General features: G+C 41.0%; 1 protein-coding gene across 3 annotated transcripts in view; it reads left to right on the forward strand.

Annotated features, from left to right (window-relative positions):
• The window catches only part of LDAF1 (lipid droplet assembly factor 1), a 106,786-nt gene that overhangs the window by 9,655 nt on the left and 70,369 nt on the right, over positions 1-26,762 (forward strand). For all 3 annotated transcript variants that reach the window (XM_089674784.1, XM_089674787.1, XM_089674785.1), the window contains exon 2: positions 26,255-26,392. In XM_089674784.1, coding sequence (XP_089530910.1) covers positions 26,300-26,392 — 93 coding nt within the window. In that variant the 5' untranslated portion in view covers positions 26,255-26,299. The remainder of the gene's footprint in view (positions 1-26,254; positions 26,393-26,762) is intronic.

Here is a 26,762-nt window from a genome sequence, read left to right on the forward strand (position 1 = left end):
TACCTACAGGCAGATGCTAGAGAAGAGTATCTCCACTGCACAACTATATTCAAGGGAAGATATTGTGAGCAGCAGGGAAGGAGCCAGCCCTGCAAAAGGCCTGAAGGCAGCCACCAACCCATTAAGCTATCAGGAAGGACAGTGTGAGTACTTCTACACCCCCTGGACCACATAAGGGGAGAGGGCAGTAAGGTGGAAAACTCAACTAGCTTCTCATCCGGGGCTGCTGTGCTAAACTGGCAGCTTCTGGGCCCCCTTGCCCAGGGAATACCCTCAGTGCAGCTGGGTAAAGAGGAGGATTCATCTGGGGTCTGAAGTACACCAGAGAGCTGGAATGCTCTTAAAGGAGAGAATATTTTTGTCCACATCTGTACATAGTTGCTATGGAATTTGTCATCAAGTTTGCAGTTTCTGTGGGCATCCAATACATGCCTCAACCCCATCCAAGTTCTAAATCACTTACTGACTCAGAATGCAACTTGTGGAAGAAAGTGCGTGTTGCCTGGCTGTGCAGAGCTGTAGGGGGACCCAAAGCTCAGCAATTCCTAAGGGAGTAGTACTACATGAGCAATCACACACGTCCAATTCAACCTAAAGCAGAACTAAAGGTAAAACTTTATTTTTTAATTTGTATAGAGTAAGGGCCCATTTTGGAACTGCACTGAAATCGCACAGAAACACAAAACAAACAGGTCTGTGCGCTGCAATTTCAGCCCATTTATGTTGAATAATCACTGAAATCGCCCTGCACCGCAACAAAATTAGTACTACTTTTTGAAATGCACTGCAACTGGATCACTGGAGCATTTGGGGTGTTAACTTTGCACTGACACCCACTGCAGATTGCAAGGGCAGTGCAATTGGAATGCTGCGTGGGAACGGGCCCTAAAGGAGGGGTTGTAATCCCGTAGTCCAGAGAGGAAGTGAGATGAAATCCCCTCTAAAGTGAGGCAATCCCTGGTTGTTACCAGGTCACCAGAACTAGGGTTCCATTGAAAGATTTCCCTTCTATTCTGGTGACAACCCAAAATTTGGGATTCACTTACATTGATAAGTAAACAAGACAAACGTTACAAGTAACAAAGCACCCATTTTGTTACAATGTCATGTACAATGTAACAAGTTTCTCTGTAATGTATGGAAAATAACCAAAACCCTGTTAGATACTGACAGGTTTCAATGCTGTTTTGAGAAATATTCCAGACAGCTTCTTCGAACCATTCTTTCCTAGACATACTAAAAAGTATAAGTTTAGGGTTTATAAACACTAGGAGCCCTTTCACATGGACGGACTCTGCCAAGCGGGTCCACCTACTCAGCAGGGGATCTGTCCACTGATTCCCGCTGAGCAGGCACATGCCAGTTGTGTCTGCTCTGCACAAGCTCGCTGTTCTTTATAGGGCATTCAGATGTAAATGGGCTGCCTGTCCGTTTACATCCGGCTGTCATCCGCTCCACTAGATGGGTGGGAAATGGATCCCCATCTGTCTGTTTTTAGCAGATCTGATCAGATGCAGGTGGTGTAAACACACATGTCCATTTACATCCACCTCCCCATAAAGAACAATGGATGGTCCGATCGGATCTACCTGTCCATTTTTCAGGTGGACCTGATCGGACCATCCGTTGTCCGCCTGTGTGAAAAGGCCCTTTAAGGGACATGTTTATAATGTAGTGAATGTAACAATACCCAAACATACACTCCATAGTAATCTTAATGCTGAATGTGTTTTGGATTACAGGGAATGATTCACCACCAGTGAATGTTTGGTGAAAGTGATATTTGCTCTTTTATAAATATGACCCTAACAGTTTTCATACCCATGTTTTGCAGTCTAGTAAACTTGAGCAATTTGAACACTTCTGCAATGTCCAGTGGTACATGGGAACCCGAGGCTTCTGGACACACACCTGTGAGGAATGAGCTTGTGCATCCAATTTTATATTGAACTTAACCAAAGGTGGTGTCACAAAGAAGGCACTCTTAAGAGGAGGCAATCAAGGGGGATATAATCGCCATGTATAAATACATACAGTAAGTGATCCATATAGTGAATTTGGTGTAGAGTTATTCACTTTCAGGTCATTACAGAGGACAAGGGGGAACTCTTTATGTCTGGAGGAAAAGAGATTTAAAGTGGTTGTAAAGGCTCAAGGTTTTTCCATGCATTCTTTGCATGAAGGTAAAAAAAACCTTCTGTGTGCAGTAGTGCCCCCAGCCCCCAATACGCACCTAAGCCCCATCAGCTCTCCAGACATTCCCCCATCCTCATCGACTGAGACAGCAGCAGGAGTTATTGGCTCCTGCTGCTGTCAATCGCAGGAATCTCAGGAATGAGCCAGCTTGGGTGCCGCCATAACAAGCTGCTTGCTGTGGGGGCACTTGGCAAAAGGGAGGGGCCAGGAGTGCCAGGGACCCGAGAAGAGGAGCATTGGGGCTGTTCCATGCAAAATCATTGCACAGAGCATGTAAGTATTACATGTTTTGTTATTTAAAAAGAAGATGCCTTTGATATCATTTTAACCTCCACATACAGAAAGGCTTCTTCGCTATAAGAGCTGTAAGTATGACATGTTTGTTATAAAAAAAATGCCTTTAATATCATTGTAACCTCCATATTTGGAAAGGCTTCTTCACTGGAAGAGCTGTGAAAATGTGGAAGAGATTCCCTAAAGAACTGATTCTTTCCCACAAAATACAACTGGGTGCTAACCAGGGACGGACTGACAACTCATTGGACCCCCAGGCAGTATGAGTTAATGGGGCCCCCTGTGCCCCCGCCTACACCCACACAACACCCTTCCTACATGTTGCAGCTCAGCTGCATAGAAGGGGCATTTAAATATTTACTGCAGCAAAGACTGCATGAATGTTCCCAGCTTCTTTCTGTAGAAGCCACTAAACACTTTCAGGTTTAAAGATGTCTGCTATGTGGAGGAAGTGAAAGAGAGAGTGGGGTGAGGGTTAAGTAGTGTCTGAGATGACTTCTATAGTGCTGAATGAGGTAATATTAAATAGGTAATTACAAAGTGGAGTGTATGACAGTGGGTAGTATGTACAGGGAGAGGAATGCGGCGTGTATGGCTGTGGGTAGTATGTGTAGGATGGTGTCAGTAGTTCTTAATTTTTATTAGTATTTTTTTTTTACTATTTTATGTTTTTTAAAAATGTATGTTTTATTTTTATAATTTTTTTCAAAATGCTTTTGGGTGGACAGTGGATGGTGTCAGTAGAGCAATGGTGTAGGTGTCAGAATGTTTTTATTTTTATTATCTAATTTTTTTTATTATTTTTACAATTTATTTCTGTATTTTTTTTTTTCACAATGATTTTGTGGGGGCATTGGACAGTGTCAGTAAGGAGTGAACAGGGAGCACTAATATATGTTGGGCTGTCATTAGATTGGGATGAATAAACAGAACCTGTACCCCCTTATATCGGAAGGAAGGGAATGGATGGAGGGAAGGAAGAAAGAAAAGGGAGGGAGAGAAAGAATGGAGGAAGGAAGGGGAGGGGATGGATGGATGGAGGAAGGAAGGAAAGAAAGAAAGGAAAGAAATGGATGGAGAAGGAAAAGGAAGGGGGGGGGAGGGAAGAAAGGAAGGAAGGAATAAAAAGGGAGAGAGGGAATGAAGACAGAGGAGGGGAGGAAGGGAGGGGTAGGAGGGAAGAATGAAGGAAGGGGATGGAGGAGGGAAGGGAAAGAAGAAAAGGGAGAAAGGGAATGGATGGAGGAAGGAAGGAAAGAAAATGGATGGAGGAAGGAAAAGGAGGGAAGGGAGGAGGTTAGGGAGGGAATGGATGGTGGAAGAAAGGGGAAGGAAGGGGAAGAAGGAAGAAAAGGGAGGGAATGGATAGAGGGAGGAAGAAAGGGGAGGTAATAGATGGAGGGAGGAACAAAGGAAGGAAGAGAGCGAGAAAGAAAGGAAAAAAGGAGGGAGGAAATGGAGGGAGGAAGGAAGATGGGGTGGGAGGAAAGAATAAAGGGAGGGGATGGAGGAAGCAAGAAAAGGGAGGTAGGGAATGGATGGAGAAAGGAAGGAAAGAAAATGGGTGGATGAAGTAATGAAGGTAAAGGAGGGAGGGAAGGAAAGGAGAAAGGAAGGAAGAAAAGGACGGGAATAGATGGAGGAAGAAAGGAATGAAGAAAAGGGAGGGAAGGAAGGAGGGGAGGGCGTAAGGAAGGATGAAAAAGGAGGGAGGAAATGGATGAAGGAAGGAAGGAAAGGAGAGGAGGGAGGGAGAGTGAACGGAAGGGAGAGAGGGAAGGAAGGAATGAAGGGAGGGGATGGAAGAAGGAAGAAATGGGAGGAAGGAAATGGATGGAGGAAGGAATAAAGGAAGGGTGGAAGGAAGGAGGGAAGAAAAGGGAGGGAATGGATGAAGAAAGGAAGGCGAGAAGGGAGGGAAGTAAGAAAAGAGAGGGAGGGAATGGAATGAAGGAAGATGAGGGAAGGAAAGAAGGAAGGGAGGAAGGAAATGAAAGGAGGGGAGGGAGGAAAAGATGAAGGGAGGGGATAGAGGAAGGAAGAAAGGGTGGGAGGAAATGGATGAAGGAAGGGATGAAGGAAGAGGAGGTAATGAATGAAGGAAGGATAGAAGGAATGAAGGAGGGGAGGGAGGAAGGAAATGAAAGGAAGAAGGGGGCAGGAAGGAAGGAAGGAAATTAAAGGAGGGGATGGAGGAAGGAATGAAGGGAAGGGAGGAAGGAAGGAAGGGGAGGGAAGGGGGAAAGAAGGAAAGAATGATTGAAGGACGAGGAGGGAGGAAATGAAAAAATAAAGGGAGGGGATAGAGGAAGGAATGAAGGTAAGGAAGAGAAGGGAGGGAATGGAGGAAGGAAGAAAATGGATGGAGGAAGGAATGAAGGAAGGGGAGGGAAGGAAGAAAAAGGAGGGAGGAAATGGAGGAAGGAAGGGAAGAAAGAAAGAAGGGGAGGGAAGGGAGAGCAAAAGAGAGGGAGGGAGGGAAGGAAGGAAGGAGGGGAGGAAGGAAGAAAAAGGAGGGATGAAATGGATGAAGGAAGAAAGGAAGGAAAGAAGGGGTGTGATGGAGGAAGGAGAGAGGGAGAAGAAGAAGAATCATAGAGCTGGTGGCTGATCTGGACAGGGGAGGCAGAGCAGATCCTCTCTCCTCTGCTCTGCCCTGCCATGGAGGATGGGAGGAGGGGCTGGACACTGTCAGAGAAGACGAGACATCAGAGACCTGCGAGGGAGGGGTGGGGCTGAGGAGCACAGAGAGGGGAGCCCAGGAGGGAAATCCGATGCACAGCCAGGGATGATTGGTGCAGAGGAGGGACAGTGACAGCACCAATCTCCCTGCTTGGATTTCAACAAGGCAGCTGGAAGTCTCTCGCTCCCGCAGCTTTTAGCTGCTTCATTGAAATCCATTCAGGGAGATCGGTGCTGTGCGGTGCTGTCACTGTCCCTCCACTGCACCGATTACCTCCGACTTTGTTCCTGATACATATCATCCGGGGGGAGGTGGTGTGCAGGGTGTGTGCGGTGAACACCCAGCACCCGTAGATGATATGCCTCTCAACTTCCTACTGCCCACCAGCTCCATCACCAGCACATTGTCCGGACCTGTCACTCGACTCACTGCCACTAGAAGTGACAGGTGAGCTACTTCTGGGTCGGGATCTGAGACTGCCTCCTCCCCCGCTCCCCACACTGTCACTGGACAGTGTTCCTCTCACAGGCCCCCTACTGACCCCGGGTCCTCAGGCGATGCCCTAGTGCCCGAATGGTCAGTCCGCCCCTGGTACTAAAATTTACAGGCAATAACAGAGGTAGTTGATCCAGGGAATATCCCGTTGCCTATAGGGCGGTCAGAAAGGATTCCCCCCCCCGCGCTGGAGCTGATTGAATCATGCTTTATTGGGTTTTTCTGCCTTACTCTGGATCAACTGTGGATATAGAATTTTGTATACTGTATAGATGTTTTCTGTTTATTTTTTCTGTTGATTGAACTAGATGTCTTTTTTTCAACCTAACTATGTACATACCTGTTATGAGAGAGACACAACACCCCAAGAACCTAGGATTTGGACCCTGGTTGCATTTGGACATTAAAACAAAGCACTGTCCAGTTATTTGGTTTATAGTTAGACTATAAGTAAATTAATTTCACTTACAGTAAGTGGAGATTTACATATAAATTCAAGTATGTACAGTATATCTCTGGATAAATTGATCACGTTGACATGCCACTTTCGCAGAATGGACTGAATTGACAGGTTTACTTTAAAGTGTATGTAGCAATTTCTGCAGTACACTGAACAGCTCAGCATTTTCTGTGTAGCCCTGGCTCATTTACTTTCCAAGCTGTAATTGCATTGCAACAACTGCAAACTGCTGATTGGTGGGGAAGTCTGTATTAGTCCCCAAGGAAAGACCTGTCTAACGGAATTTTATAGTTTGTTTTCCTTCAAAATATTATTAGTAATCCTAAATTAACAAATGTGTTGAGTAAGTTTATAGCCTTGGCAAATTTTCCTAGACCAAGATATATATAATATGGCATTAATATTTTGTTTTTTCTAGACAGACAAATCTATACAGTGCATAACAGTGTGTAAAAAAAATAAAAAAAAATAAAAAAATATATATATATATATATATATATATATGTGTGTGTGTGTGTGTGTATATGTATAAATATATAGATAGATAGCTTTAATATTCTGTTTATATTTTCAGTCAGGGCAGATAGAAGCAGCATTGCATGGACTTGCTATTTTTTTTATTATTCTGAGCAATCTGTAGGCCTGTAGGCAGAACACAGCTCTGTTGTAGTATGAATTCTCTCCAGGGCAGTCCTATTTTCACAGCAGGCAGTTAAAAGTTATGTCCTCGTAATCGTTTCACTGACTTTAGCAGGTCTCTCTTCCGTTTTAATGACGCTGTATTTTTTTCATCATGCTGCCTGATTATTAAAGGGGCACAGACCAACTGTACCATCTACGCTTCTATTTATCTGTAAGGTTCTAAGGAAGTTGACATGAAATGCTTTTAGTCTGGAAAATAAAACCAGAACAGAGAAGCAGTAATGAGCGGAAAATTCATATTAGTTTCAGTATGTTCATAGTTTTTGGCCTCATTAGTGAAAAAAATCTGTCTTATGATTACTGGCAGTCTTTATAAATAATGCATGTGATATGCTTCACATGAGTATGTTCACATGGTGTCATGTATACTACCAAAGACACTATATTTCAGTTACTAATAGCCATGTTATTGAAAATATACTAATGTTAAAAAGTCTTGATGATGGACTTTTTTGGGGGGGGGGGGGAATTTGGACATGGGCAAGTCTTTTTTTTTTCTTGGAGAAAAGGTGCAGGAACTCACCTGTTCCAGCCAACTTCCCACTCCCCTACCACACCCCAACCCTGCCCCCAGCCACATCTTCCTTACAGGACAGAAGTACAGTGGCACCAAATAATGGTAATAGGTTGAGGCTTAGAACTGCATATCACACAAGGCACATGGTTCAGGAATGTGTAACACATAAAGTACAGGACTCAGGACTGTGTATTGTGCAGTGGTGAGGAGTGCATATCACAAAGGGCACAGGAAAAAAAACAGCAAAAGGGACAGTGCTTACATTCAATTCGAGGCATGCTTTGTGCTCAGGAATATGCAACATGTGGCAGGGGGCAGGAATATATAACATAGATGCCATCACACAAGAGTGCAGTGGTAAAGCGTATGTAATATGCAGTCCAGAATGCAGGGTTCAGGAGAATGTAAAGCAAAATCCATTGTGCAGGCAGTACCGTCCAGAGGCCTTTAATATGTAACATATAACTGTAACAAATATGTAACATTACAGCACAGCATACAGAGTATAGAGGTTCTGAGTATGTGATGTACAAAGTATGTTACAAAATTCTCACCAATGCAACCTGCATGCTGTGCTATACATTACATACTCTTGGTTACTGAACTCTGTATGCTTTACTGTCTCCTATCAATTTTCCCTGGTCTTCCCCAAGCAAAAATTCCCCTTCCTCAAGCATCTCTTGCCCCCCACCCCCCTCCAAAGTAACCATCAAATGCTCACCTCTGCTTATCTCTTTGCTTACTTCCACAACCTCTTCTTTTCCATGTTCACAGCTCAACTCTGCACCCCTGTTCACAGCTCCCCCACCTCTTCAGCCGGCACTGCTCCCTATAGTATGCGTGGGCTTTTTTTTTTTCTAATCTCAGCCGGTACAGTGTGTTCGGAGAGCTCCGCCTATCAGAATTGTAGCATAGAGAAGTGGACATCAGGTGAGGCTGAGACTTCGGTTTAATATTCATTCTTTCTGGCACAATACATCATGCAGACTGAGTCACTTTAGTAATGCTGGATTGTTTTAGCTTCTTATGAGTAAAATAAAGCTTATTTTAGTAAAACAGTTTTTCACTATTGGAGCCCCTTTTTCTTTCTTGTTTACCATATGGGGTGTTCCATAAGAGAGATATAGCAGAGAGATTTCACTATTTCTATTTTATTATTTTCACTATTTACTCCTGGCAGGAAAAAATCTACTAAAAAGCCTGTAAAAGTGGCATTTTTTAAGCTCAGCATGCATGAGTCCTAAGGATTTACATACTGTATACTTTTATATTTACTAAGGTTCAAACTGAAGAATAAAGTGGATCTAAAGTCCACAGGATGGGGGTGAGTTTTTGCCATAATTTGCAGGTATGCACATTCTGGCACACTTACCTCCTGATGTGCCATCCTCCAGCAATGATGGGTCTAGATTCCAGTTTTCTTCCCTGCCACTTCTTCCAGGTCCCACATTGCTTCTCTTGAGCCAGATGGTCATTGGCACCTATTCAAGTGAATGCCGCTACACTGCAACTGCAAGTCAAACACATGGCTTGCGGCTGCAGCATTTTAACAGAAAATCCCCCTTCACTTGAAAAAATCCTGGCATTCAGACATGGCAGTTTTGTCTCATGAATGCATGGCAGCTGATGCTCTACCAACCTCAGAAAACGGATCCACCATGGATCACGTTTTAGAGGGTTGCTGCAGAGTGCCACTTGCATACAATTGCTTATCTTCCCAACAACCTTGGCTGTGTCTCTAGATGTCCTTTTAATTGTCTTCCAATTTGGTAACAACTGTTATCTGCAACTTATTTTCTCCTGATTATTTTAACATGAAGTGTTGGTGATATTACATCTTAATGAGCACCCCAGCCCCTTGGGATTTGCTACTATCCTGCAGTCTTTCTCAACTGAAGCAACATTGCCATAGCAACCAACAAACTGTTCAGGGACTTCTGTATTCTCTTCTGCAGATAGTTGAATTTAGTTTAGGACATATTACATAAAAAGTGTAAATGGGCGCAGAGATTTCTACTGGCAGACATTGGTGGGAGCTGGATGGTCTCGGATCACTAACATACAATGGTCCTAACCCATGCTAACCCATTCTGCTGTCCCTATCCAGTGTAATGGGGTGTTGTAGCGTCTTCTCTTTTACATTGCCCCCTCCCATCACAGTGACTGAAACATGACATTACTGTGCAATGTAGTTTGCTTTGCCCCAGCCTAAATTTCGGGTACACTGGTGATTACACACAATTATAGATTGTATATCATTTGAAGATATGGGGGAAAGATTCCCTCTGTGGGGACACAAAGCAGTGAGAACCTGACAGAGCATCTAACTATTTCCAACACTATATACTTATACTATACAGCTGGGCTTAAAATTTCAAGTCCTGAGCTACTAGCCAGGCCTTAGAGTTACTTGCCACCAACAAACACACACACACACACACAAACAGAGACACCTGTACACACAAACAGACATGTACATACACACACAGAAACATGTACACACATGCACAGAGACACATGTACACACATACAGACACATGTATACACACACAGGCACGTACTGACATGCATACACACAGATACATGTACATACATAGAAATACACACGCACAGACACATGTACATACACACAGACACATGTACGCACAGACACATGTACGCACAGACACATGTACACACAGACACACAAACACACACACACATGTACATGCGCACACACAGACACATGTACATACATACATACATGTACATACAAGCAGATACATGTACATACACACAGACACATGTACAATTGTACATGCATACACAGACACACACAAACGCGCACACACATGTACACACACACACCATAAAAGTACTGCACTCTATGGGGAGGCAGAGAGCACAGCACACACTCCTTGCTTTTGCTTTCACTGCGCGCAGCTATTGAGCAGTCTGATTGCTCCCAGTGCCAATGACAGATCAAGCCTGAGCTCCAAGCCTGCTCAGCAAGACGGCCCTGGGGGACACACTTGCCCCCACGATAGTTTCCACTCGCCATTGGCGAGCAGGCCTGTGGAAATTTCAAGCCCTGCTATACAGTATTTAAAAGGTTATAGATAAAGGTACACTTTAAAAATATATTAGCAACAGTGTCACTTTTCCTTCATGCCTTGTGGTATGAATATACAATGCAGTGTAGCAGTCTAAAAAATTTAAAGTGACTCTAAACAAAGAAGTGTTACTCATCAAAGAAATCTATAATAGTGTTGCGCTCCACTGACAAACAAAATAGGTGGTTTCAAAATCAAATATTTAGCCAAACAAGTTCTGTATCCAAATATAATATCACTATTGCAACATAAAGTGCCTTTATTCAATCCGTGACTTCACACTCCTTTGGGTGACATAAACAGAAATGATTTGTGTGCAATACACCAATAATATGTTGTGATAACAACCAAATGTGCACCTTTACCGGCTGTACTCTCACCTGGTAGGTAGACCAAACCGTTAAGTGAGGTCATATAAGGCTTGAGTCCCTTTAAATTGGACTTAGAATTGGATGGGAATGTCACTCTCCAAAGTTAGGGATCCCCTCACTTCCTTTGGATTCTTCCTCCATAGGTGCATATGTCATAAACAGTAATAAAAACATAGTGCCTTATCTTCTTTTAAAACATTTATTAAATAGTAGTGCACTCACATGTAATTGTAGGTAAATTCGCTTTAAACCGCTTAAAAATCAATCCACAGTGTGCATTAGAAATCACTGCTGTGTACTTGCTGTGTGTTACCTGTCTCCTTAACCACCTCCTGTCCGGCCATTGTATAGAAACGACCAGACGGTGGCAGTGCAGGGGCGGGTGGCCGTTTATAAACTGCCTCCCCGCACCCTGCTTGTGCGCGCTCCCTGGAAGCGCGCAGCACCGCGATCCGGTGCCCGCTGTGTCCTCCGGACACAGTGAAACACCAATCGTCGTACGGGACCTCTGTGCGAGGTCCCGATCATGTGATCACTGATTGGCCAATCAGTGATCGCATGCAGAGTAGTAAGCAAGATGGCACTTCTGACATCATTGCTTACTACGTGTGAAATCTGTGAATGATCACAGAGGTCACATGGTACAAGGCTATTCACAACAGCCTTGTACCATGTGACAAGCTGTGACCAATCACAGCTCACTCAGTAGTTCTCAATGGCTGCAAGAATGCAGCTAGAGAGGAGAAATGATTGCTTTTATAGCCTTTATGGGTGTAAAAGCAATCAGTGTAAAAAAAAAAAAAAATCTTCATCACCCCCCAAAAGTAGTACAGTGTCACCATGATGACATTGTACTGCTAGGGTGACAGTATGTAAAAAAAAAACAAACATAAATAATAATATAAAAAAATAAAAAAAATTAAAAAAGTATAATTTTTGGTTATAAAATATTTTATTTCTTACTAAAAAGATAGAATAAATTTTGGCCAAGATTTATGATGAAATACTATTTATTTGCAAAATTTTATAAGAAAAACACTTTTTAAAATTTTTTTGGACTTTTTCATTTATATAGCAAAAAAAACCAAATCCCAGTGGTGAATAAATACCACCAAAATAAAGCTTTATCTGTCTCACAAAAATGCTAAAAAATTCATATGGGTACAGTGTTGCATGACTGCGCAATTGTCATTCAAAGTGTGATAGTGCTGAAAGCTGAAAATTGGCCTGGACAGGAAGGGGGTAAAAGTGTCTGGACAGGAAGGGGGTAAAAGTGTCCGGACTGGAAGTGGTTAAGCGTTGTGACCTCAGAGCCACTCCCCTGAAGTGATACTTGCCATAATTAATTCACATAAAACCTATATATCGTGTATAAGTACCTTATTCCTGCAGTAGTTTGTCTGCACCGCCCTGATTGGTTCTGTGCCAGTCACATGAAAAGAAAACCGTTTCAGAAGAGCAATTCAAGTTAAATTATAAATATCAAAAAACTGTTTTATAGTTTTCTATAAATCTTTATTGAACATCAAATGTGTATTTTCTGTTCATTAATATGGTGTAGGCTGAGTCAAAGATGATTGACACTAGCTTTCACTATGTTCAGACTGCATCTGTATCCAAGGCTCTTTTTTTACTTTACATGCATTAGCAATTACATTTGATATATTTAATATTGATTCGTATTAAAAGTAAGGTTTTTTTATGAGTTTCTTAGTGAATGTAATCAATCAGCATACTATTCTGCTGCTCCGTCATGGGCAATAATAATAAAGTAGACTATCATGTGAAAACATTAAAGATAAACACCATTTTTTACAGGGTTTCCTTCTATATTTTTGAGACAGTATAACCAATAATGTTGTGGTGAGAAAGGACTAAAGGAGTCATGGGTATGATGCGAATATTGAGTCATTTGTTTCAAACTTTTTGATAGGCATGTGCACGCCTTAAATGATCCTTTTGTTTAGGATGCATTTGTTCAGTTTCATTTAGTCATATTCGGTATGGTGAACCGATTCATTTTCAGGATTCGTTTAGTGTCTTTAACATTTGTTTTATATATTCATTGGTCCAGGTGGATTAAAAAAATTTTGCAGTGTTTCTGAAGGATTGATATATATTTTATATATTTGATATATTATTAAACTGAATGGATTCAAAGCTGATTGGGGAATATCAAATGGTGTCGTGCATCCACTTGAAGGAGTGGAACGAAATTTGGATCAATTCATTATCCGAATCCAAATTATAAGACGAAAATTGAAAATTCATTTCATTTCCCCATGGGCCTGAACTAATATTGCGTCATGTGATGTCATCCAAAGTAAACAAATTAAATGAATGCATAAGTTAATTTTGTTTATAACTTTTCTTGCTATGTCCATTTGGAGATACGTATACAGCTGAAGCTCCAAAAATGACTCATAATGAAACATTATGCACGTCTACTTTTTGATTCAGTTATACTTTCTCATTAGGCCCTACTTCATAGGAGCTGTGGGTTTTCATACACTTCTCTAATGATTGATAAATCCTGAAACAAGCGTATGCTGTTTTAAGAAGGCCTTATTGATTTAGCACATTTTCCAAAGTCATTTTACTCTCAGATTTTGATCTTCCACAAAGTCTGCTAGTTTCTGCTCCTATGGTATGTCACATGCCATGTTGCCTCTACCTTGATAGAAATGCTTCAGTAACCATCAAGTGTGTCAGCTTATGAGACAAACTTTACCATATTAAAGATGTCAACGATTTGGTGAAGCGTGATCTTAAGGTTTACTGACCACAGAACAAACCACTGATGGAAAACATGTCTGCAGTTAAATCCTAAAAGTGAAGACAGATTTACAGCTGAATTAGATTTTCTTTCCTACAGAGAAAGTGAAAATGTTGGAATACAAATATAACTAAAACAAATTCCATTGGTGGTGGATTAGTGAAACTGTAATTGTTAATGAAAATGTAATGATAATAACAATCATAATAGTGCATGGCAGGGGCATTAGAGTGTAAGCTCCTTTGGTGTAGAAATCAGTTCAGTGCTTTTTGTACAGCGCTGTTAAATCTGTCACCCCTATATAAATGTGTAATAATAATACTGTGTAAGTCTTTTGAGGAGATTATAATGTTAGTTGCTCTAGTGTATATTGAGGTGATTGTAGCCATATTAGTGCATTTGCAACAGGAACAATTGAGTACTGTCCGTGATACTTTTTTTATTTGCACTAACATACAATTTTGAGGACAAACTTTCGGGGAATGTCCCTGAAAGCTTGTCCTCAAAATTGTATGTTAGTGCAAATAAAAAAAGTATCACGGACAGTACTCAATTGTTCCTGTTGCTCTAGTGTAGAAACTGATGTGAACTGTTCTAGTTTCTCAGTACAGAAATATGGAATATTTTATCATTATTAGTAATAAAGGAGAAGTGTGGGAAATAAAACCAACATACATACACCCGCTTTATGGCTGTAGCGGTGGTCCAATCAGTGGTGTATTTAGGTTTTGTGCTGCCCTAGGCAACACAAAATATGTCTGCCCCCAGGGACACTGACCAACACCCCCCCCCCCTTACCCTTTCCACAGAGAGAGCCTGACATTGACCAACAACACCCCTGCCCCCCATATATAGAAGGAAAGACACTCATTTTCACAGCTCCGGACATCCCTAGGAACGAGAGTCAAGCTCTACATACACCATCAAGCAGCCTGCAGCCTCTCTCAGATCCCACCTGGTTCCCATGGCACCTGTGTCCCTTCTTCCATCTCTTCTTCTGGGGGAGAAGTGCTGCCCCCCTGAAAAATGTCACCCTAGACAAGTGCCTTGTGGTAAATACACCACTGGGTCCAATGCTGCGGCTGTCCCCCGCCAGCTCTAAGATCAGGAACTGAGCGATTACATGAACACTGATCACTCAGTCTTCACTGAGCATAGAGTCATGACTGTCAGTCACTGGCTCTCTGCTCTGCCCCTCCAGAGCTCACAGGAGCGCCGGCTGTGGAGGGGCGGGATCAGACTCTCAGCTGAGGCTGAGTCAGTTACAGGTCAGGATCTGGGTGGACCCTGACTTTAAAGTCAGGATGCTTCCAGAGCTTGGAGTGGCCTGATGTCAGATGACAAATGGCTTTAGCCTGCTGCTAGCTGAATCTGGGTCACAGGAGTGCAAATAAGAGCATTCCTGTGACCCAGAAGAGATGTGTGGCCCAAAAGCTTTGGCCATACTTTTTTCTCTTTTTTGGTCAGAAACATAGGCACAGGTACACTGTGCTTCTGGTTTGAAGCTCCCCCACCACCACCTGTCCCTGCGCCACTACATCAGCAGAATTATCCCAGCCAGGAACTGACCCAGCTGGCCAATGTGTCTCCAGCACTCCATTCTGCCTGCACCCAGCATTCTGCTCAGAAAAGGATGGCGAGACCCTGAGAGTGTGGCATCCCTTGCAGTTACCTGTGCATGACTTTCTCTCTGCACCTCATTGCACAACCTACTCAATAGCCTGCCACAACAGTGGGTCCTTAGCCTGCAGAAATGACTGTCAATTTGAAAGCTGGGCCTTGTATATTGCACCAAACAGCTTCTTTGCCAGAATAATGTGCAGGGGTAAGCTATCACTTTGAATACTATCCTACAGTGAGCTGCTATCAAGATGTTGAGCAGGAGAAGACTGATGAACTCTTATTCACTAATCTACTCTGTACTTTTAACTTTTTAATATTAGGGTGCTTGTGCGCTGAGATTTTTATTTTTAGTTTCTCTATCCTTGATCTTTATCTGATGGTAAGCATTAGGCATCTAATAGACCTCTTATGTCTCCAAAAAGAATACTTGTGCACACAAAATAAACAAATATGGTACCCATCACAATCCTTTTCTGTACATATTGCCTACTGTCCTACCCTTCACAGTTTTCTATAGCACATACTGCCCATCACCATACCTTCTGCGCTCTCCTGCATATACTGCCCACTGTCATTCTCACAGCACTCTTCTGTAGATATGTACTGCTGTCATACTCTGCACTCCTCTACTGCACTGTCTGCTGTTATAGCCTCCACACGTCTTTCCTCTGTACTCTTTGCACTCCTCTTCTGGTTATACTGCTTGCCGTCCTACCCATCACACTCCTGTTCCTCTAGAGTCAGAAGAAAAGTTGTAGTTTATGGAACTCTAAACCCCTTCTCCTACCTCTGCTCTTTCTCTTCATTTTTGCTGTCAGACAAGCACACAATGCTTAGTCTATTCAACAGTGTCAGTTTTTTAGACCCCTTTTACACTTGTGTGACTTGTCATGCGACTTCGGAAAGGGTATATAGCCGTATGCAGAGGGTTTTTCCAGAATTTCTACTGTTGTCAAATGACTTCGCATGGCAAGTCATTCCCTTTGTTTTTCAATGATAGCCATTCATATATGAGCGATTTAATGTTGCAGCAACTTCAAAGTAGTTTATGCACTACTTTGGTCTGACTTTCATGCAACTTGAGGGCCATAGACTTCAATGTTAACCCTCAAAAGAGACATGAAAAGCATACCTGAATGTTTTAAAGGCAACAGTGGTGTAACTGTCAGTCCAACTTTGCAGTCACATCCAAGTTGCACCCATCCAGAGTTGAGTCCTACAAGTGTGAATGGAGCCTTAGGGCTTTCAATTCCACCTTTTTCATCCATAAATAAACCTTTTCCATGGAAGAGTACATCCAGCAGTCACCATAAAGCAGTTTTTTAACGAATATAAATATAACTATTTATGTGTATGTATGTTTTCAACAGATATTTGATTACCCACATAGCAGGGATAACTAAAACAGAATAATTGCAAATAAAATACAGGTGTTATACAACATAAACAGCAGAGTAAATACCAAGCTGAAAACATCAAGAAAAGGATCATCTGTACAGCATATGATAGCACAAACTGCCAGTGTATGCTGTAATTGAAGACATGGTTGTAGAACCTCTTTGCCCTGAGATAATATGGGGCAGGGGCTCAGGAGCTATGCTGTAAAATGAGTAATAATTTCTAAACTTTTTTTTAATAAACATGAAAAACGTTTGTAACTAATACAAGAAAATAGAGTACCAGCACTACCACACTAGAAAAGCAAGGCGTAATCATACTACCAGCTCTAAAATGAAATATGACATTCTCTCAGAGGTAAGATGTGGCCTCTAACAAAGAATTTGAGATTTATGGTCATGTCATCCCAGGATCACTTGGTTGCAGTATCTTGTCTAATTTCTTCTAGTCTTCCCAGTGTACCTCTAAAATTTTCCGTGTTATACCATGTAGTTTTCCTGAATTTGACCATGATTTCCTGAAGTTGGATAACAGACATTCTTTACTTTTCATTACAATGTATAGAGTAACATTCATTTATTAAGAGTAGTTTTTAGGTCCTCAATAGTTGGTGGTTGAGACTGTATGCAATAAAGGAGTACTTCAGCTCCTCAAAGACAAAGGTGTTTCCACTTAGATAATCCCGTATCATTGAAACATAACTCTTCTCATTGTAAAAAAAAGGCATATTAAGGGTTTTGGTTCTATAAGTGATCATTTTTATACACTATAAAGAAGAGTTTCAATAGCTGACAATATTGTGGAAAGACACCAGTATGGCTTTATCCTTCTGACTAGAACCTCTCTCCATCTGTCTATTCTTAGTGATAAACAGGAACTCCCCCAACAACACTTTTTCCTTAAAATACCTGTGGCTTCTCTAGTCAGATAAAAAGTCAGGATCCTTTTCCTAGCCAGGGTGAAGAGCTGTTAGCGTACAGGAATTCAGATGCATTTGTTTTTCAGGATCCATTATACCACTCAAGATGCTATCCCTCCTTCCAGAATATTGTTCAGGTTACCTAGGGCTGTTTTTCATGGCTTTCAGTCTGTTGTAATTTTTAACTGACTGTAATAAGGTCTATTTATAAAGTGCACTTAATGACCTTATCAATTTACCTGAACAAGCCATCATGCCTTTGTGCTGGTGTAACCAGTGAGGATGAAGCCCCATTGGTCCATCGACTTGTTTATTACTCACCCTCCTGAAGGAACCACATTGTCTATTGTGTATCGACATGCCAGAAGGATCGGGATATTTGACTGGAACTGCATGTATTTGGAAGAGAACAATGTCTTATTGCAAGAAGGAGATTCTAGATAGCTAAGTGGCTTCCATACAGTGTTTCTTTTTAAAAAAACGTTAATGTGGTATATTGACTCTTCATGGAGTGGCTATAATTTTAACCTGTGTCCTCTGCAAATCATATATGGGATAATATAATGCTCTTACCGACACTTTATAGAACAGAAGAGCTGCAGGCCTGAGAAATATTCATGTATAATTTTATTGCATCAGGCTCCACACAGCTATGTAGCCCATGATCTGCCTCATTGACTAAGCTGAGCTTACCTTTGGTATGGACTATTAATGCATTTATGATAGGATTGTAGCGCTATTAGAGATACAGTTCTGCATTACTTTGTCTGTTGCTTCTTGCATGGTGCAATATCGTTATCAAGTACAGTATCTCACCAATAACATACGAGGGCTGTACCAAAAGTGATACTAAAGTGGGCATGACTTTTTTATTAACTTACATAAGTCTTTCAAATTTCATACACTATATTGTCAAAAGTATTGGGACATCCCTCCAAATCATTGGATTCAGTTGTTCCATCACCTCCATGGCGACAGGTGTATAAAATCAAGCACCTAGGCATGCAGACTGCTTTTACAAACATTTGTGAAAGAATGGGTGACTCTCAGGAGCTCAGAGAATTCAAACATCATACTGTGATAGGTTGCCTCCTGTGCAATAAGTCCATCTGTGAAATTTCCTTGCTACTAAATATTCCACAGTCAACTCTTAGTGGTATTATAACAAAGTGGAAGAAGCTTGGAACAACAGCAACTCATCCATAAAATGGTAGGCCACATAAAATGACAGAGTGGGGTCAGCGCAGAAGTTACCAACTGTCTGAAGAGTCAATAGCTAAAGACCTCTAAACTTTGTGTGGCCTTCAGATTAGCACAACAGTGCTTAGAAAACCTAATGGAATGGGTTTCCATGGCCGAACAGCTGCATCCAAGCCTTAAATCACCAAGTCCAATGCAAAGCATTGGATGCAGTGTTGTAAAGCATGCCGCCACTGGACTCTAGAGCAGTGGAGACGTGTTCTCTGGAGTGGCGAATCACGCTTCTCTGTCTGGAAATCCAATGGACAAGTCCGGGTTTGGCGGTTGCCAGGAGAACAGTACTTGCCTGACTGCATTGTGCCAAGTGTAAAGTTTGGTGGAGGGGGGATTATAGTATAGGGTTGTTTTTGAAGGTTTGGGCTTGGCCCCTTAGTTACACTGAAGGGAACTCTTAAGGCGTCAGCATACAAGACAGTTTGAACAATTTCATGCTCCCAACTTTGTGGGAACAGTTTCGGGATTGCCCCTTCCTGTTCCAACATGATGGTGGAGGAACTTGACTGGCCTGAACAGAGTCCTGACCTCAGCCCAATAGAACACCTTTGGGATGAATCAGAGTGGAGACTGCGAGACAGGCCTTCGTCTGACATCAGTGCCTGACCTCATAAATGCGCTTCTGGAAGAATGGTCAAACATTCCCATAGACACACTCCTAAACCTTGTGAACAGCCTTTATGGAAGAGTTGAAGCTGTTATAGCTGCAAAGGGTGGGCCAACTCAAAATTGAACCCTATGGACTAAGACTAGAATGCCATTAAAGTTCATGTGTGTGTGTGTAAAGGCAGGCGTCCCAGTAGTTTTGGAAATATAGTGTATGTTGGCAGAGTGACTTTTCCTCCATGTTAACTCCATTTTTTTTTCATTGCATGTAAATAATGGATTCCAAGTAGAAGCAACACACAGTCATTGAGTTCTTGACAAAGGAGGGATGCAGGCTGTCTGGCATCTACAGAAGGCTACATTTTTTTAATAGAGATGACACCATTAACAAGAGCATTCTCTTGTCATTGGTGACTCTTGTCAATAGCATCATCTCCATAAACATTCTGTGGATGTTGGACAGCCTGCACCCCTCCTTATATCAAGAATTCAATGATGACAGGTTGCTTCTGCTTGGAATCCATTATTTAACTGCTAGACTAACTATAACAGTGTTATTATAAAGGAAAAGTTGCTCTACCAATATGTGAAGCTTGAACAAGTTAATTAAAAAAAATATGCCCACATCCCTCATACTTGCATAGACAGCTACCTACCAATTCCTTTGTATGAAGTCTGTACTTAGGTTCATCTGATTTCTAGTGGAAGCCTGATCCATCAATGTTCAAGGAATCCTTAGACTGTACAGTGTATGTTACTGTAACCTGATTTATATCGGATGATATTAGACAATAAAAATATTCCCAAGGTTTTAGGAATTCTTGGCAACTTTTCATTTTCGTACAAAACTGCTAACTCTTGTCATTCCAATTTGCAGTGGTTGTGCAGTTTTTGTAGTTATTCAAAATTCAGTCATGTGGGACATGCACCTTATTATGAAATAGTGTCTCCATTTATCTGGAAGTCTTGAGAGTTGTTTTCAATTAATTTATTTGTAACCGTATGGTTTTTAAACATTTATTCATAGGCTTTTTGACTGCTTAGTTTACAGTATGGTTAATAAATAATTTTAATGGGAGATAGTTTTGGGTGGAGCCACTATAAAGGCTTGTATACTTTTTGTGCTTTTATCTTATTCATCAAAGCAATTTGACTGTCTGTAATTATGAAACGTGGAATTGAAGCAAAAATTTTTTTTTCAGTGTTTCCAGCTATACATTACCACTTTCCCTCCAGAGGCTTTACCCCCCCCCCCCCCCCCTCCTGACCAGGCCATATGGTGTGATATGGCGCTGCTTTACTTTAACTAATTGTGCGGTCATGCCACGCTGTGTCGTTTTCTTTTCCCACAAATAGCTTTCTTTCGGTGGTATTTGATCACCTCTGCGTTTTTTTTTTTTTGCACTGTAAACAAAAAAAAAGGCTGAAAATTTTGAAAAAAAACTATATTTTTTACTTTTTGCTATAAAACATATTCAATAAAAAATTTTTTAAAAATCTAATTTCTTCATAACTTTAGACCAAAATGTATTCTGCTACATGTCTTTGCTAAAACAAAAACCCAATAAGTGTATATTAATTGGTTTACATTAAAGTTATAGCGTCTATAAATGGCAGTATATATACTGGAATTTTTTTTTTATATACTAGTAATGGCGGCGATCAGCGACTATAGCGGGACTGTGGCGGGCATTCTGACACTGGGTGGGAACTAAAGGCCACTGGCATCCACAGTGACACTAATACAGTGATCAGTGCTAATAAAAAGCACTGACACTGTACTAATGACACTGGGCAGGAAGGGGTTGTGTTTTACATTGTGTGCCTGTAGTGTTTTACTAGGAAGAAATGCTGCTTTGTATCTCTCTGCTGTGCCAATAGTGGCACGGGTAGGGGTATATATACGTGACTTTGTGCATACGCGCCGCCCTGTAGCAGTACTTTTGCTATAGGGTGGATGGCAACTGGTTAAATCAATAATGAGGAAGCGGGCTTATTCAGGGCGGAGTATGAATTATATCTGTAGGGAAATATGCCACGCTAACGGCACACTGCCCAACCAGTAACATATTATTTATTTGGGCATCCCAGTGCCTTAGTGGTTAGTGCTTCTGTCTTGCAGCGCTGGGGTTCTTGGTTCAAATCCCAGACAGGACACAACATTGTTCTATAATTGTTTTTCCTGTGCACTTGTGAGTTTTTTATACTGGTTTACATTTGTGCATTTCTATACTGGTTTACTTCCACACTCCAAAAACATGCTGGCAGGTTTTTTGGCATATATCTAAAACATTGGCCATCGGATGATATTCCAATGAGTGCGCCAAATGTAACTGCCTCTCCTCTTATCTGCCTGTGCACCAATTTGATAAGCACTTTCAGTCCTAAGGAAGAAAAGTACTATAGAAATATAAATCAATTGAACAACATTGATTGAACTACTAATAATTTACTAGCATGCCACAAGGTTCCAGTATCTTCCTAACGTATTTGGCATTGCACTTTACCTGAAGCTGTCACCTTGCAGAAGCAGATCTGGGCATTCTGTGCTCTCCACAGAATACAGAAATATTGGGTTTGCTGTTACAATTATTTTGCAAATATTCTGTCTCACTGTAAGAGGAGCAGAAGTACTTTTCTTGAGACTGCAGAGAACCTCTGCAGGCACATTTTGGGTCTCCAAACCCCTGAGAGCTGGTGAAGATTTTTGTATACTACGAATGCATCTGCCATTTTGTTCTATTAATAACAGTGAAGTCCCCCATCTTCTCATATAGAACATATGCAGGGTTCTGTATACCCCCTACATTGGTCACAAGGCTTTTATATATTACGGTATTTCTGCCCAAATATGACTTCAGTGTATTTCTGTTAGATAACATAAAATGGATTCTTACTGTACAGTTGTTGCTGAGATGGGTATGTGATAAAAAAAGAAGCACTGAAGTCCATTGAACTTTTTTGTTTCACAAGAAGGATCAAAAAGAGCCAGATCAAATCAATTGAGAGTCAAGAACACAGTGTTTGTTCTAAGATGTATGAAAATGCAATCTTCCCCCTTCTTCTATGCAAACTGTTGGAAGAGACTTTAGGAGGAAAGTATACTGAATTTCCATTGAATACACATCCTGAGTCATTATTATAAACTTTAACAAAAAGTATTTTTCATATGCATTTTAAAAGATTACTTTGTTTATCTTGGAATTGTATTAAAGCACCACTAAACTTTAAAAAGAATAATTAGACTTAGGTTTTTCTTCTACTTTAACTAATACAGGGAGTTTTGTTTTTGGCCAAACTTTATTCACCCTCCCTACTCAACAAATAGGAAGTGTTGGGAATATGTCAATCACCTAGTTCCCTTGAGAACATTATGGAATTAAATGTTTGTAAACCATTTCAGAATGTTCAGTAAAGTTATGAAAGCCAATGCAATGCCTCATTATTGTACATGTATGCAAGAGAAACAAGCTATATATTTGAAAGGAATTGCAATGTACAGGCAAGGAAAAAGAGTAAAGTGAGGAGCTGAAGAAATACCTTTATGTGTTCAGTGTAAACCTGATCAGCCGAGTAGTTGGGGGAAGTGGTACCCCTTGGCAGTGCAAAAAGGACTCTTCCTTGGCGTGCCATAAGCCAGGTGGCTCGGGCTTTCATGTCTCGTGGGCCTCAAATGTTTGACTAGACCTACAGAGCCCTAACCTGCAACCATGATAAATCACAGGGCCCTGCATGTGGAAAGTTGATATGGATTTATATCAGGGCACAGAGTGAAAAGGGAGGGAGGCATGTAATAAAGTTAGGAGGTGCTCCGTAAACTTCATAAATGTGTAATGATGTAAAGTGTCACTGGTTATTAAACTGGACCGAAGAGGACTGTTTAAATAGGTTAAAAATATTGGTCAAACTGACCTGAGATTCAAACTGCTATCTGATAAGTTCCTATGCTCTTACCCTATTTGTCTGCTTTATTGATGAGGTTTACCTTGCAAGCTTTTAAATAGTCTGTAATGTAAATAAGGTTTCAAATGATAAATGTCTGATTTCTAAATTTACATACAGTAAATGAATGCAATGATCGTTAGCCATAATTACATGTTAGTATTTCATAACTCTGCACACTTATGTTGGCTAAAATGCTATTCTAAATCCCTTTTTTTCTTTTTTTTTTTTTTTTAAAGCGGGCCTTTCTTAAAAAAATTCCTGCAAGCAAGTACTTAACTTGGTCTCAGCTTTTCATTCTTCTGGGAGGTGCAGGTGATCTAATCACGCCTCACTGCTGCAGTCCTAGAACAGTTGAAGAGAAGTGTTTGGGAGAAAGCTTCTAGTGGTTCTAAATATATCAATGTATACTATAGAATGATGGATTTGGATATGGTTTTGCTCACATTATATAGTGGCGGCATACATCTATGTGTAAAACAGCTAGTAGGCTTGACATATAGTGCTGGCCTTTCATATAAGGTGAGCAGCCAAACATTTCTCTTTAGATATTCCTACCATTTGGTTAGATTGGGACAAGCTTGTATACCTAAGGGTTTCCACTGGTGCCTATTGATATGCTGTGGCAGCTTTTTTGCTCTCACAATGAATATGAGGTATATATACTTTTCTATGGAACTCCTGGGAAGGCTGGGTACTTAAAATTCCTTACAATGCAACCCAGCCCATTGATGTATTGGGATAAGACAAAAATGTTTCAAACTCAAAACTGGTTGAACAGTGCAGCACACATGATACTTTACTTTGTGTTGATCTCTTAGAAAACAGATAATCAGAGCCCAAAATACTGCAAACTGCTATTTGCAGGCCCATATTCAGGACCCTTAAGAAGAAAATGCCATTGTCAGCTCTAGGGGTTTATCAATCAGGGCTGCCAGATACAGAAGATTGGGGCCAGTGTAAAAATTAGATCACTGAGTAAAAAGGCTGTGTCTCCTGACTCAGTAAAAAGGGAAAATGTGCAAACTTGACTAAAGTGTACATTATTAGAAACCGTGCTTTGAGAAGAAATTTGGGTGAGCAGAGATGATTCTTGAATTTTATTACAAAAGTATATGTACACTTTTCAGTGCTATTTTAACATGTACAGTACTTAAGTATAGAATGTGAATGAACCTTTACCCACACTTCACTTATCCATGCTTGCAATCAAATTTGTGTTGTTCCTCAACTGTCTATTCATTTGATCTGTGCTGTGCCTTCCTTTCTTCTCTATGCCGTTTCACCAATTTAGGAGAAGTCTTCAGGACCATGGCATCAGAAACCCACTTCTGTTGCCATTTTTCTTTCCACACTCCAAGAGTTCCCTTGTGGGCCAAGAAGTATTTTACCACAAAGGACTTCTTTCTACTGACAAACCTAATGATGTGGAAATGGAAAGTCTACATCTTTCTGGTGTCATCAGTGTCTTTGGAAGCTTACACCTTGGTGTCTGCTTTTTTTTTCTTAGATTGGGTAAAACCATAGTGGCAGCTGCTTACTTACCTGCTGCTCACTATAACATGGTTGCCAGCTAATGACTGCACACCACACACCTATATACCACTGCTAGGGAAATTCAAAAACTGGTACTGTCCATCTACAATTGGAACATTTGTAAGATATTGCCTTGGACAGACTACTACAGTGCTTTCTATAAATATAAGTAATGTGCCTTTACAACTAAGCAGCAGCACTGTAGCCCCCCTTCTGAATGTGCAATTGACTGCTATTGTTAGATTGAAATGTGTACCCATCAGCCTACAGTATCCGCCATTCATTTTCAGCTGCTAGTATAGCAAGGGTCAGGCAGCTGCACTAAAGCCTAAGGCATTAATTCTCAACTTTTGGCGAAAAAAGTGTCTGCTTTATAAAATGAAGTGTTTGTCAAACCCTTAGTGTGAGTTGGTTTGTTGCAAATACACTTAACATCTGTAGATGTATACTCAGAATCCAATATGTCAAAGGGCTTTTATTAGCCTCAGTAGGTATTTGTTTTTCCATACACATCTACTGGAATGCAAAACCTGCTTGAAGCAGGTCAAATGCATGTTAAAAAAGGGCAACTTCAGGTTGAATGCACCTGTCAATGAAATCTAAATGATATCAGAAGCTTCCCAAACTGCTGCCAAGCAATTTTCAATGACACAAACTCAAAGCCTTGTGCCAAATGGCAATAGATGCAAAGATGCAGCACACAGGACTTTTGGTGCGCTTTCAGAAAATGCATCAAGAACACCTGATCTCATGGAAGTCTATGGCAAAGCATGGGTAACCTGCACAAAAAAATGTGGGTAAGCTGTGCTGCACCTGCGCTATGGGGAAACCTCACCGGAGCTGTGTAAAAGGGACCTTAAGAAAAAGTATGGTGTAAGGCTTGGTGTACCAGGCAGCTTTTACCTGTACTGTTATTAAAAACGCATTTTTTTTCCATCAGTAGCATCATATAAACCTATTTACACATTACCACACTAATGTAAGATAGAATAGGACCTGTACAATGTTAAAGAAATTAATCTAGGAGAAGAATGTGGCATTACACACCAAAGGCTCCAGTGATGGGACTCTGACCCTACCTTTTATATGTTCTTGCCACAGCTATAGAGTAGATCACATTGGAAGGCTGAAAGAAGAAGGTAAAAATTATACATTTTATTATGCTATTAGTTGTCTGTCTACACTGCTTGTTGTGTCCTATCATATGTCTTGTGAAGTATGAAAAAGTAAATGTAGTTGCTGTAGGCAGCTGCTCTTCTTTCAGTCACTTTTGCTCTTTAAATGTACGATTTTAAACATTATGGGTAAAATGCAGCTCTGAGATAATTTAATAGATCATCTCAAGCAAAAAAGGCAGAAGCAACCTAATTCAATTTTCTTTTATTTCCAGGAGGCTGCCAGCATTACCTGTTCATTGGAATCGTAATATTAAAAAATGACTAGTCCAGAAAGCTTCTATGCAGAGAAAATGCAGGAACTACAGAAGCAGCTGAATTCCGTTAAGCAGGCCATCAATACCAACTCCAAGGTGATCCATATATTCTGCATTACTGTTCCTTAAGGTGTAAGCCCTGGTTCACACTGAATCCAACTTTGAAATCATGTGACTTCACTTGAAGCCGCACAATTTCAAAGCCGTAGGTCAGTGCAATTTCATGTGCGATCTGTCTGACATCTTGCATCTAGTATATGCAAGTTCCACCTGAAATTGCAAAAAATAGCGCAGGAACATTTTCTTCAAATTGGTGCAGCATTGCAAAGTCAGTGTCGCACCGTTTTGAACTGTTTCATTGCCGACAATAGGGTTTGACTTGTCATGCAATTTGGAATTGTGAAATCGCATAACATCTCGCATTGGTGTGAACCAGGACTAAGTGCACCTATTCCGATATTCCTAT

Source organism: Staurois parvus, unplaced genomic scaffold, assembly GCF_062004578.1.
Source record: "Staurois parvus isolate SC_StPar_1 unplaced genomic scaffold, SC_StPar_1.0 ptg000152l, whole genome shotgun sequence".
In the NCBI taxonomy this organism is placed as follows: Eukaryota; Metazoa; Chordata; class Amphibia; order Anura; family Ranidae; genus Staurois; species Staurois parvus.